The 13,524-nt window shown below is 38.5% G+C and overlaps 2 protein-coding genes across 4 annotated transcripts in view; both read left to right on the top strand.

Moving 5' to 3' along the window:
- Positions 1 to 56: 56 nt before the first annotated feature.
- ubr2 (ubiquitin protein ligase E3 component n-recognin 2) overlaps positions 57 to 13,524 on the top strand; it is a gene marked incomplete at its 5' end in the record, with an annotated part of 16,281 nt that continues 2,813 nt past the window's right edge. For all 3 annotated transcript variants that reach the window (XM_005951202.3, XM_014330685.2, XM_014330686.2), the window contains 11 exon segments: positions 57 to 166; positions 287 to 370; positions 474 to 652; positions 914 to 1,122; positions 1,203 to 1,296; positions 1,366 to 1,527; positions 1,671 to 1,759; positions 1,834 to 1,894; positions 1,978 to 2,126; positions 2,242 to 2,297; positions 2,474 to 2,570. In XM_005951202.3, coding sequence (XP_005951264.2) covers positions 57 to 166; positions 287 to 370; positions 474 to 652; positions 914 to 1,122; positions 1,203 to 1,296; positions 1,366 to 1,527; positions 1,671 to 1,759; positions 1,834 to 1,894; positions 1,978 to 2,126; positions 2,242 to 2,297; positions 2,474 to 2,570 — 1,290 coding nt within the window.
- On the top strand, positions 3,628 to 12,832 carry LOC121812911 (protein O-mannosyl-transferase TMTC3-like). Its single transcript, XM_042216130.1, has 5 exons — positions 3,628 to 3,871; positions 4,021 to 4,239; positions 7,527 to 7,626; positions 11,796 to 11,911; positions 12,328 to 12,832. Exons 1-5 carry the CDS (start codon positions 3,683 to 3,685, stop codon positions 12,502 to 12,504), a joined length of 801 nt encoding a protein of 266 aa, XP_042072064.1. The 5' UTR covers positions 3,628 to 3,682; the 3' UTR covers positions 12,505 to 12,832.

The raw sequence follows: 13,524 nt of genomic DNA, 5'->3' as shown, positions 1-13,524 counted from the left end.
GCGCATGTGTTTGAGTGTTTACCTGTGTGTGTGTGTGTGTGTGTGTGTGTGTTTAGGTCCAGGTGAAGCACCCAGTACTTCAGGAAGTGTCCTGGCTCTGCTGGAAAGTCTACAGAACACTCCTCACCTGGAAGTCCATAAAGACATGATCACCTGGATTCTCAAGGTAACCACTGATGTCACTGTGATGTCATTGTGAATTAACACCAGAGTGAAGGTGTGAAGCTGAATCAGTATGACCTGTGTGTGTGTGTGTGTGTGTGTGTGTGTGTGTGTGTGTGTGTAGATGGTGTCAAACATCAAAATGATGAGAGAGCGAACATCGTCAGCCTCCTCTTATACCGTCAGCCTGGAAAGAGGCTCTGAGGAGGTGAGACTCAGCACCGCTTCCTCTTCCCTGGTTATCTACTGACTGATTGGCTCATTAACGTATGTGTTGATTAAGTGATGAATTGATTGGTTCCGTGCTGCAGACGATGAGGGACAAAGATAAGGCAGAGAGGAAGAGGAAAGCGGAGATGGCGAGGCTCCGCAGGGAAAAGATCATGGCTCAGATGTCAGAGATGCAGAAACACTTCATCAACGAGAACAAAGAGCTGTTCCAGCAGAGCATGGAAGAGCTGGAGGCGTCCACGTCAGCTGCCGACCACAGGTACAACTGCATATTTACACCAGTACATTCCTAATACACCTGTATACCCACTTTCATTCACATTTACTAGATGCCTTACTATCAGCTGAGCACAGGTATGACTGTACAAAGCCGTATTTATCTGTTGGAATATGAAATGCACTTAACATTAAGTGCAGGCAAGGACTGGTACACCTGTGGACTCACCTGCTGCAGAGCACACGTGTGATTGAAGAGCTTATTCAGAGAATATTAAAAGATCCTCTCCCTCCTGCTTTACAGTCCTCCCAGTGCAGAGCTCACCTGTGTGTCCCAGGTGGCTGTTGGTCCCAGGAGGGTGGGAGGGACTGAGCGCCGACAGCTGGTCACCTGTATCCTGTGTCAGGAAGAGCAAGAGGTCAGAGGTCACAGCAGAGCAATGGTGCTTGCAGCATTTGTCCAAAGGTCCACTGTTCTGTCCAAAAACCGCCACTGCAACCTGCCCAACCCAGGTGGGCAGAGCTCCAGTTTGACATCATCAGGCGAGTGACCAGTCGAAGTTCAGGTGTTAACCTGTGATCGTGTGTTTCAGAGCACCGTGACCCCCTGTTCATGCACCCCGACCTCTGTCTGGGGATTCACACCGCCAGCTGTGGACACATCATGCACGCCACCTGCTGGCAGAGGTGACTCCCCTCACTTGCACACCTTCCAGTCGGCTCTCAGGATGTTACACCTGTCCTCACTCTGTTCAGGTACTTTGAGGCGGTACAGCTGAAGGAGCAGCGGCGTCAGCAGCGTCTGAGAGGCCACACGAGCTACGACGTGGAGAACGGCGAGTTCCTCTGTCCACTCTGCGAGTGTCTGAGCAACACCGTGATCCCCATGCTACCGCACACAGCCTCACCTGACCACAGGTACGCTCACCTGACTGCAGTGAGACACTCACACAATAAGCACACCTGTGCTGACCACAGGTACACAGGTTCCTGGCTTTTACCTGATGTTGCGTGAATGGTTTTCTCTCTCTCTCTGTTTTTTTTTTTTTTTTCTTCTTCAGTGTTGAAAATCCTAGTTTCGAGGTGTGGCTTAAGACAACCAATCAGCTGATAGCAGCTCTGCACTCTGCACACAGGACGCAGTCTGAAGGTGAGTTACCTGTAAGAAAACGGAGTCAAACTGAGCCGTGTGTGTTAATGTTAATTAATGCGTGTGTGTTACAGGTGCAGCAGAAGAGGCGGAGCCTGTCGTTCCTCAAGGGTTCAGAGTAGACTTCACGCCACAGTGAGTCATGTGCTGTTTGTACTGATCCTGATCAATAACCTAATGGGATATTACGTGGTGATGATGTCATTGTGATGTCACAGGAACCCATTCTCAAGCAGCATCAGTGAGATGATTACTACCTTCAGCCTGTCCACCTATAAGGTGGGACTGAAGGTGAACCCCAACGAGCAGGACCCCCGAGTCCCGGTGCTGAGCTGGTCCTCCTGCGCCTACACCATCCAAAGCATAGGTATACACGCCCGAGACAGATGCACGCACAACCACCTGAGACAGGTGTACACCTGACACAGGTGTGCTCCCACCTGAGAGGTCACAGGTTGTCCTGTTATTTTGTTTTTCTGCAGAGCGCCTGCTAATGGATGAGGAGAAGCCACTTTTTGGAAGTTTACCTTGCCGACAGGTAACACTGTTTATGACAAAGAAGAGCTGTGAATGGTCAGGCAGAGGGGGTGGGGTTTAAGAAGAGTTCACCGAATATATTATAGATCAGTGTATTGATTACTGAGCTCTGTGCGTCGATTGGTCTCCGGCGGATGCTGCGGTTTCCTTGGTAACCTGATAATGTGTGTGTTGCAGGACGACTGTTTGAGTTGTCTCACCAGGTTCAGTTCAGCGTGTTGGACTGCAGCTCCTCTGAAAACTGTTCACACCCACTTCATCAGACTGTTGTCAGGTACAAACACACACAGTCTCATTTACACTCAATGCCTCAATTTACAAAAGAGACCTGTTACTGACAAACACACTAAAATTTCAACAATAAAAGAAACAAAATGTAAAAGAGTCCCCAGAGACGATTTCACAGACGCATTTGTACGTCTTTTGAAGTCTGCAAGTGAAGAGAGCTTCAGATCGTTGTGCAATGAGGACAGAGCAGAAAAGGAGAAAGCCTTCTTCCCAAGCTCTGTACGAACTGATGGAACAACGAACGTAATGATGTCCTGAGTCTGCAGTCTGTGACTGTTTGTGCAACATATACTCTGATATATAAGAGGACAATAAACCAGAATAGATTTTATAGAGAAAGTGATACCTGCGTGGGGCCAATGAGGACCAGTCAACCTGAGAACAGTGGTGTGTTAAAGGTTTGCAGCCAGTTATAAATCTGAATGCCTGGCCATAGACAGCAAATCTAACAGGTGAAGAGAGCAAGCATAGGTATCCAGTAATGTCTGACATAAAATGCCATGATCAGCAGTGTCAAAGATTTCTGCTAGATCAATAAAAAGAGCTGCACTGTAGTTCTTTGTGTCCAAGGCTTCATAGACATCATTGAGAACAGTTAGAGTACTGCGCAGTTTCCTGATGAAAGGAGGTAAAATACTATTTTCATCCAGATAACTTTGAAGTTGATTATTTACCAGTTTGGAACGACCACCACCACCCTCTCCAATCCAGACTCAACGACCTCCACCACACCTCTCACCCCCCTTTCCTCCTCCCTGAAACTCAGAATACACACTCAGGATGTGAGCCGACTATTCCAGAAACAGAAGCCCAGGAAAGCCCCCGGACCAGACGGCGTCTCACCGGTTGATCTGATATCCTCGTTTATATTTATAGATTGAAGTAGAATATGTGTCACTAATTATTATTTTTGCCTGAAATGAAATAAGCTGTTGAATCTTCCTCATTTTACACGATCGTCTATATTTGGGTTCGAGCAAAGGTTTGTTCGTCATGAGTCAATTTCTAATAGGTTGTAATGGATCATGCCATCAAAATTGTAATAATACTAAATTTTTTGTTGTCCTGCACAGTGATCAATGAAGGCTTTGGTCAGCAATGGCTGTTGTGTCATGGAAGGAGATTTTACTTTTGAGTGGACTGGTGGTGGGGTGTTACTGGAACAGCTTGTCATGCGGGTTTGTGTTTGATGATGTCTCAGCAATCCTTGACAACAAGGATCTGCGCCCATCAACCCCAATCCACAACCTTTTTCTCAATGATTTCTGGGGAACACCCATGGCTGAGGTAAGCTTTAAGAAGACTCAAACTCAATACGGGATTATGTAATTTCTCTTTAGAATTTTATATTATGGATCAAATTTGTCTCATTGTCATTTGTCGTTACTCAAAGTAATTTAGAAAGAAATAAACCTTCAACATGTGTCCCACTACAGGAACGGAGTCATAAATCTTACAGACCCCTGACAGTACTCACCTTTCGACTGAACTACCTCTTCAGTGAACTCAGCGCAGCTTCCTACCACCTGCTCAATGTCATTTTACATGCTGTTGTATGTGTGCTTTTCCTGCGAGTGTGCCGATTGTTCCTGGACAAGACTTCCAGCTTAGTGGCAGCATTACTGTTTGCTGTGCATCCCATTCACACTGAAGCTGTAAGTGTACAATTGCTTTGTGAGCAAATGTTAAAAAATGTGTTTTATTAAATTTAATTTGGCCTAATTGAGAATTATGTTCACGTACAAGTCCATGGAAAAAGTGTAAATTAGTGAGAGAAGTAACTGGAAATACTCCTAATTTATCTTTCACTTTCTCAATTAAAGTAATCTCATCAAGTTATGCTCCACCGGATGGGACAGATCCACTGGGAATTATAGGCAAATGATTGGCATTGGTTAGGTGGTCCTTGAGTCCCATCTGCAATCCAACTCTTGACTTCCTCAACATTCTCATGTGCTATTTTAACCATTTTCATGAGCATTTGTTAGGCAAAGTTTTAGGAAAAATGAGATAGAATACAAGGTCACTTTTTAACTTTTTTTTTTAACTTTAGGAACATCTGTCTGGGTTTGTATAACTAAGCATTCCACTTGGCTATCATGGACGACCTGTCATGGATGGTTCACAAATCTGTTGCAGGGATAACACAGATACACAACCGTTCTAGTTTAAATAAACACTTCTGGCCAATTTAGAATTGCCAGTTAAACTTACATATGCTTGTCTTTGGTACCGAGTTTCAAACCTTTGGACAGTGGGATCCAGCCAGGGTCTCTGGAGAGAACTCGTACAAGCATGCAATGTGCTAACACTGAACTGGAAGCTAGGTCCTTCTTGCTATGAGGTAACATAGCCAGCTAAGCTGCCCTAGCTAAGCACTGGGTTCAGAAATTATAACCACTGGATGTCCCACTTGATCTCTAGTACTGCAAACCAAATAAGCATTTTGGATATTAACCACGGATGTTCCCACTTGATCTCTAGTTAACTTTATAGCACATCAGCAAATAAGGTACAGTTTATTTAGTATATAGCATACATCTTTCCTTGATACACTCTTTACTAAAAAGAAAGGTGGCTTTGTGAAATACGTTGAGTCTTTTAATAACCTCCTTGTAAATATTTACCAACTTTAAGCATTGAGCAATTTCAACTTGATTATGGTGCTCCATGTTATGTGTAGAAGTATTTTCACTGCACTGTAAATGTGGCTGAATTAAAAGAATTCTGCATAGAAGAATGGGCCAAAATTCCTTTAGATGGAAAAAACCAGTTCTTGCAAACAGTTGCTACAATGGTGGTACAACAAATTATTCGGTTTTGGGGGGAATTATTTTTTCCCCACATAGAGACAGATAGGTTTAGATAAATTTTTCCCTTAATAAATGAGTTTGTAATTTAATAGTGGAATGTTTTATTTATTTAGGTCATCTAATACAAATATGAATTAAGTCAAAAGCATTAAAAGAAATTAGGAAGGGGTCAGAGATCATTTGAAGTTTGAAATCTACATGTGCAACAAGGTGTTAAAGAGACTTCAATATAGAAACAGTTTTTACATATAAAGACTTTGTGTCTTTACGGAGCGTTGTAGGACATTAAGAGTAATCAGAAACTTAGCTTTGCACCAACATGTCCACTGTGGCATACAATCTGAATGCATTTCAGTGATTGTTAAAATTGCGTTAGAGTGAACCAGACAATAAACAGCAATTGAATTGTCACATCTTGCCTGTTATGGCTTGCTCAAAAAGGAACTCCACCTTATTCAAGTAAACCCTTTTGTTCATGCTCATGACATTAACTTACTTGTGCTACACGTTACATTAAACCTCTGTTTTTACTGTTGTCGTTTAAGGCTGCATTAACATTCTTTAAATGCTTTAAAATTATTGCTTCCATTTTTTTTCCTTCTTGAAATATAAAGATAGTTATTATAGCTTATCATGGATGTTGTCTGTAACACAAAGCTTATTGAACTTAATAGGAAATCAAAACCCTTTAGCTTATTGTTTATTTGAACTTTATCTCATTCTACTGTCTGAAAAGCTTCTTCCCCAATTAGGACTTGTATTTCATCCTTTTGAACATAGCTGAACTGATGACCAGACAGGCCTTGACCAGAGTAAAAAAACAAAGGAAACATTCTGCTTCTTGGGTGTGGAGTGCTACTGTTACACAGCATGCATCACTGTTCCTATCTTCCTCATCTTGTTCTCTAATCTATGCACAGTCTTTCAGACTTCTTGAATGGAAACAATTTGCCTCACAAATGAGCCTTTAGTGTTAGTCCAGCAAATGCCCTTCATGTTATCACCGTCTGGAATCTCTCACTGAACGGATCATTTGTTTTTTGAATTATGCTTCAAGCACTGAAGGTCCCTACATTATAAGCTTATACAAAGAGTGCCTGTGTGTCCCATGTCTTTTTCAGTAGTTTTTTTTTTTTTTTTTTTTTTTTTTTTTTTTGGGGGGGGGCGGGGTGGATCGATTATACTTTTTTATTAATAATTTTGGTTTTTTTTTTTTTTATATCTTCAAACATCTTTAGATACAAATGACACTAAATAATTTGTATCTAATTTGTAACTCCATCCATCCAGATGGATGGAGTTGCCAACTCTGTATAGATGGAAAGTTAAATTTGTAGTTTGAATATTTTCAGGAAATTGAGCCAACTGTAATCAGTCTTTCTAAGATTCTGTTGAAGTAACATTGCACTGATCAGACATTTTAGGGGGCTCTTGAATGCTGCCAGCATTTTTTCCTTCTCCCACTAGTTGACAACTAGGTCAGTCAGAGCACAGTGCCTGTGCTTGTTTTGAATCTTCATGGCAAGCCCTATTTATTGGAAGCTGCAGCCCTCTCATGATGCCAGTTGAATTCTTAAAGTGTAAACAATCCCCTCTTCTTTTAGTGAGTGCTTTGTAGAACTATTTGTGGGACCTTTATGTTCTTAGAGTATGTCTCTTTCTAAGAACTTGATAATGATATTTCTTCCGCATGAGGGCAGTCATCATGTACTTAAATGACAGACGTTGCTGTCAGAGAGACTATGTTACATATAATTGCTTCCCCATCAGTTGATTTGGGTTGAACAGAACTTTTTATTTTTATTTTTAGAGCCTTAGACCATGAGCTCTGGTTCGTGTCAGTCGAAGACACATGTGTAATGTTCTCAGAGTTATTAGATATGTTGTCTGAGACATGGAGGTCATGTGGTGGTGGCTTCAGAGTCGAGGCAAAGTAGCATGGGTATAGAATAGCATCTCCTAATAGGAAAAGTAAACTTTTCTGTATTATTTTACAAACTTATTTCAGAAATTTTTATCTACATTTCAACTTGAATTACCAAACATTGAACATTTAAGTATATTTTAAGAAATCATCTTTCCAAATCTTTATGGTTGGGTCGCTTGTGTTGATCGACTGTTATCATCAGGTCACTGGTGTGGTTGGCAGAGCTGAACTTCTTTCATCAATCTTTCTTCTGGCTGCTTTCCTGGCGTATACAAAGTCAACTGGACCAGACCATTCCATTGGTAAGTATAATGTTCTTCCCTGGCCTTTATTTATTTCTGTCTCATGTGCAAAATCTACTGGGTCGTTAAGTATGAACTTATTTTCAACATGCTGTTGTCTGTTAACATTATTTCATTATTTTAATTGCCAAAATAAGCAAATAGTTTTTGTCTGTTTTAAGTTTTTATTAGTTGGATGTCACTTTTTAATTGCACAATTAATCTTTAGTATTGAGTATCATGAGGAAGAGGCATACTGCAATCGGTATTGGATGAGTGCAGTAGGTAAGATGGTTGTGTGCTCACCAAAGACTGATCTCTGGATAAGATCAAACCCACTGGCTATTCTCTCGGCACACTCATTTTGCTATAGGCTATTTTATGTGTGTGGCAACAGATCGGATAAGATCAAACACCTGGCTATTCGGGTGTTAGCTTCCAGTTTTTTCCACCAATGTTTTGATATAAATAAACACTTCCCTTTGAGGGTAATTAATATGGAATGTTCAGTGTTACTTATTACTTATAGTCATGGTAATAAATCTGTCAAGTCTAAGGTTTTATGTATCCAGACCTGATTGTTAACAGGTCTTAAAATTAGGTAAATAAAACTTTAGCTATACTACAACTTGTGATATATTTCATTATCTATGTATCCAAAATTAAGCCAAAATATGGAAGTGGTGTGTGAAAGTGCACTCTCGCTGCTTATATTCGAACTAAGGGAGTAATAATTAAATGCAGTTGATTAAATGATCATCAGCAGGTTTTTACCACCTGTGTAAAAGCAGTACCTTTGGTAGTCTGCTGATCTTGAGCACTCGGGCATGTATTAGAGTAGAATACATGCCTGTCATTGCCAAGTAGAAAATGTATCTGCAATGATCTTTAAGCAAGCAATTGTTGTTGTAATCTATCTGGCAAATATTTTTTTATTCCCAAGCAATTTGAAGTCTACAGTTCTATAGTAAGAAAGATGATTCATGTACATGCAATCTTCCCAGGAGTCGATGTCTCAGGAAATTTACCCCAAGATCATCATCAAAAAACTGTAGCGCTCCAGCTCATGTCAGTTAGATGTTCAAGTCCATGTCAATACAATTAGAAAAAGATGAAGCAAGTATGGCTCGTTTGGAATGGTTTCTAGAAGAAAGCCCAGGCAGCACAGCATAGGTTTGCAAAGTGGCATCAAACCGCAAGATTTCTGGAACAATGTCCTTTAGACGGAAAAATCCGGCTATAAGAAATGTTGTGCTCTTCAGAATGAATTTGTTATGATGCACATAGCTGTCTTTGTAATATCTAAAGACCTGACAGCAATCAGTGAACTGGATCTATCCTGACCATTATTTGCTGGTTGCGCTGTCATTTGCACGGAGGTATTGAAGGCGGGTGATGAAGGTTTCTAGTTGTTGAGATTGTTTGAGAGTCGAATTTGTTTTGCCAAGCAGGCCGACAGAGCCTTGGGTTGGGTTAGCTTCTTCGACGCTGCATTGGTGATTGCATGATACTCCTCTACGGTTGATTGGTCTGGCTGTAAGTAGTGGTATGGTGGGTTCTGATGTAGGAAGTTCCAAAGGCTCCTACTGTCTGATTCAGCGTAACAAGCTTTTAAATTTCAAATGGACTATGGTCACCAGTCTTGACTTATTGTGCAGTTGTAGCGCAGCTTAATCAAAATTGGGTCACACCGCAGGACATTGAGCTGAGGTACAGCAGCAAATTCACAACAGAATGGCTGAAAAAGAAATGAATCCAGCTTTTGCAATGCTCTAGTCAAAGTCCAGACCTCAATCTGATTGAAATGTTGTGGTAAGAGCTATGCATAAATGAGTGTTTGCAATCTTCAATTATCTGATGTAAAAGACTGATAAAGTCATACAGAAAGCAATTACTTAAACTTGCTGCTGCTAAAGGTAGCTCTAAAGCTGCTGAATTATGGGATGCGTCTGGATTCTCACACACAGCTTCTGCATGTTTTGGAAAGTTTTTGTTAAATAATAATGACACTGTATAATATTCATCTCAGGTTGTATTTTTAAGACTATTAGGTCAGTTTTTATGATGTCCTGATATGTAAAACCTTGGAAATGACAGAGGGTAGAGCAGGGCGATATTACCAAAAATATTTATCACGATATACATTTGAGAATTTGCGATAATGATAAATTTAGGTCTTAGCGTATTGATTATCAATTTGAAAATTTGCGATAACAATATAACTGATGATATAATTGACACTAGAAAAAATACTTTACAACTCCACAACTTTATTAGTGCAAAAAACATCAATGTATTTTCACTTAAACAAGCAGCTGTTTTTTATGTGCATTAAAGTTATATAAAAAATTAACAGTGCAAATGCAAATTCCTTGCTGACAGTTTAACCAAAAGGCATTTCCAGTGGAAATTGGCCGACATATCCTCAGCATAACCATGTATAATATCCACAAAACTTAAAAAGAGGTTATACACACACAATACGGTAATATTATGTTGAAGCACAGTACGTATCACTCCGCGAGGCTCCTGCCTACGATAGCCGTAATGCTCCGACAATCCATCAAGCGGTGCGGCTTCGTAGCTTAGCAAAGTCGTACTAAAACATTTGACAGATTTTCGAGCGCCGTGTACCACATAAAATCGTTTCGAGGTCAGTAAACACAACCAGAATTCATACATAAGGCACACGGGATTATAAGGGGCACTGTCGATTTTCAGAAAAATCAAAGGATTGATTTTAAGTGTGCCGTATTTTCCAAACAACACGGTAATAACGACGGCCCGCTAGCATGCTCTACCAAAAATAGTGCTTTGGTTGTTTTCAGAAAAATCAAAGGATTGATTTTAAGTGTCCCGTATTTTCCAAAAAACACGGTAATAACGACGGCCCGCTAGCATGCTCTACCAAAAATAGTGCTTTGTGTGTGTCTGACGGACGAAAGCTAAACCAGTTCCACACCACTGAAGTTGCAGCATTTTTACAAACCAATTCTGGTTCATCTGTTTCATTCAACGATCTGCTTTCGCCCTTCTCATTCTGCTTTTTCACCATGTGCATATGAAAACAAAGGCACTGCGCATGCGCATTTTACCCATATTATATCGCGATATTTTATTTTCTTATCGTTGCCCAACATTATACCGCGAACGGCATGATATGGCCCAGCCCTAACAGAGGGTATACTTTCTTTTTAGTATGGCTACACCTACCATGCTCATCTAGATGCCTCTAGATGATGCAGCTGTATGTATTCACCAGTCTCCCAAAACAAATTTCTCTAGACCACGTGAAAGAAATCTCTTAAAATTTGGAATTCAGTTGAATTTGGTAAACAAGCACACAATTTCCGTCAAATGTTTTATTGGATAAAATTAGAAAGTGATAGCATTTTGTATCCAAGAGTTCAAATTTAAACTTTATTCTAACGTCATAATGTTCTGTAAAAAAACAATTTCTGCAGTTATTCAACACTAAAGCTTAGGAGCAGAGGAGAAGATAAAATGTTTGTTTTGTTGAGATATTGAGTTTGTATCAGTTGTCCAGTTGTATTCATCTGTGGTACTTCCTTATTTAAATTGCTCTAGTTTTCAAAGAAGATATCACTGTGTGCAAGGCTGGACCTGCATGTTTGCTGGTGAACACACATAACTGTGAGGCAGTAATTTTTAGTTCTGAAGATGCAAGATCAAGTAATTGGTTATAACAGTAGCCTCAGGTTTTTAACTTGTGAGCTGTTATGTTATTTTTTTTAATCATTCTTCTGTTTATATGTATCACAATAAATCAAACTATTAAAGTAACCCAATTTAACATGTATGAGTTTTCCCATTTCCCCAGTCTAGACAAATACTGAAAATATCAAAACTATTAACATAACACACCAAGAATTATGAAGTAAAAAGTGGATTCAATCGTTCAAATTACTTTTTTATAGAATCTTCTTTATGAGGTTTCCACCTTTTACTGTTCAGTTTTATTATCACTGAAGACAAAATTGTTTCTAAACTTGTAACTGGTGCTATATGGAGACGTTAATATGACATCTCAGAGGTTTTTATGTTCATAATGGATCAAGAGAATTTGTTGCATTTGTTAAGTTACCAATGCACCAGTGGCTACAAGGTTAATAAGTTGTCATGTGTGTATATTAATATATATATTTTTGTTTTTTTCTTCTTTTGTTCAGTTTGGCCTCCCATTGCTCTGACAGTAGTTTTAGTGGCAGCGGCAACACTGTGTAAGGAACAGGGAATCACGGTTGTTGGTGTCTGCTGTGTCTACGAGATCTTTGTTGCACAGGGGGTAAGGATCAGAAACTTTTTGTGTCATAAAACATTCTATAAATTATATCTACATCTGACCACACACACACACACACACACTGTATCACAGTCATCCAGCTTTTTGTATTTACCCATGCTGACCACAAGATTTCTGCTTTGGAGATACTCACACTCAGTTATCAAGCTAGAAACCGTTTGACCCTTAGAACCAAGTGCACCAACTTCAAGAGTGGACTGTTCAGATCTTGACATGTCTTCTATCAATGCTTTATCTTTGAGTGTTCATAATGTTGTTGTTGTTGTTTTTTATTTCTTCTATAGGCATAGATTTCATTATTCAGAGGTTGCTTCCTGGAATAAATGTATATGTCATATGGGTATTGCTTTACATGATGATGGTAAGTTGATTGTTTCTGTCTTTTTCGCCATTCTCAGTTTACATTGCCAATGCTGGTGGACACGATATGGCAAGTTCTGCAGGGTAAAGATGGGTTTCCCTATGCTGTCCTGCAAACTCTTCTGAAGCTCATTGTTCTAGTCATCAGCACCCTGCTGCTCGTTATTATCAGGGTCCAAGTCATTCAGTCGCAGCTTCCTGTCTTCACAAGGTAGGCAGTGTTACGGATGGAAAACTCACCAGCATTTTCATAAAATAAACTTTAGCCAGTTTTGTTAATTATTTATTTATTAAGCTAAGCCAAGTGAACATAACAGGAATAACAAGAACGGCAGACGGTTCTGCTCAAAGGTCATTTTCATGGGAAGGAAAAGCCCAGTTTCAGTCATTTAGTGACCTGCTAAAAGGCACACATTTCACAATTTAAAAATATATTTTCTCTAAGCAAAATGATGTGTTGAAGAATTTTCAGTTTGTTTTAATTGATTTGTCATTAAATCTTTTGAGTTTGCCCTATTTTGTTTTTCCTCTCCAGACAAAAGAAAAATAAAATTCGAGTGAGGCTATATATATATATAAAAATATATATATATATATATATATATGTGTGTATGTGTATTGTATATATTATATTATATTATTATATATATATATATGTATATGTATATATATATATATATATATATCTGTATATATGTATATGTATATATGTATGTATATATGTATATATGTATATATGTATATATGTATTATATATGTATGTATATATATTGTATATATGTATATATATATGTATATATATGTGTATGTGTGTATATATATGTATATATATGTGTGTGTATATATGTGTGTGTTATATATGTATATTATATATATATTTATATGTATATATATATATTATATATATTATATATATATATATTATATAAATGTATGATATGATATATAGTGATGTATGTATATGTATTGTATGTATGTATGTGTATTGTATTATTATATGTATGATTAGTATGTATATTATATATATGTAATATATTATGTATAATTAATATACTACATACATACACACATACATGATCATATATATACGTATATATATACATGTGTATATATATATATAGTATCATATACATGTACTATATATATAATATATATATATAATATATATATATACATGTGATATATAATATATATATTGTATATATATTATCATATATATATATGTGTATATATAT

This window comes from Haplochromis burtoni, unplaced genomic scaffold, assembly GCF_018398535.1.
Source record: "Haplochromis burtoni strain Fernald_Lab_line unplaced genomic scaffold, NCSU_Asbu1 Contig_927, whole genome shotgun sequence".
Lineage (NCBI taxonomy): Eukaryota > Metazoa > Chordata > Actinopteri > Cichliformes > Cichlidae > Haplochromis > Haplochromis burtoni.
Note: the sequence above shows the minus strand (reverse complement) of the source record. Positions and strands in the feature narration are given on the sequence as shown.

Bases quoted from the DNA above. Each gene is read 5' to 3' on its own strand.
- LOC121812911 (XM_042216130.1), top strand. From the start codon at position 3,683: ATGGCTGTTGTGTCATGGAAGGAGATTTTACTTTTGAGTGGACTGGTG. The intron at 3,872-4,020 runs GTAAGCTTTAAG...GTCCCACTACAG, and splicing joins GGGGAACACCCATGGCTGAG to GAACGGAGTCATAAATCTTA. The intron at 7,627-11,795 runs GTAAGTATAATG...TCTTTTGTTCAG, and splicing joins TGGACCAGACCATTCCATTG to TTTGGCCTCCCATTGCTCTG.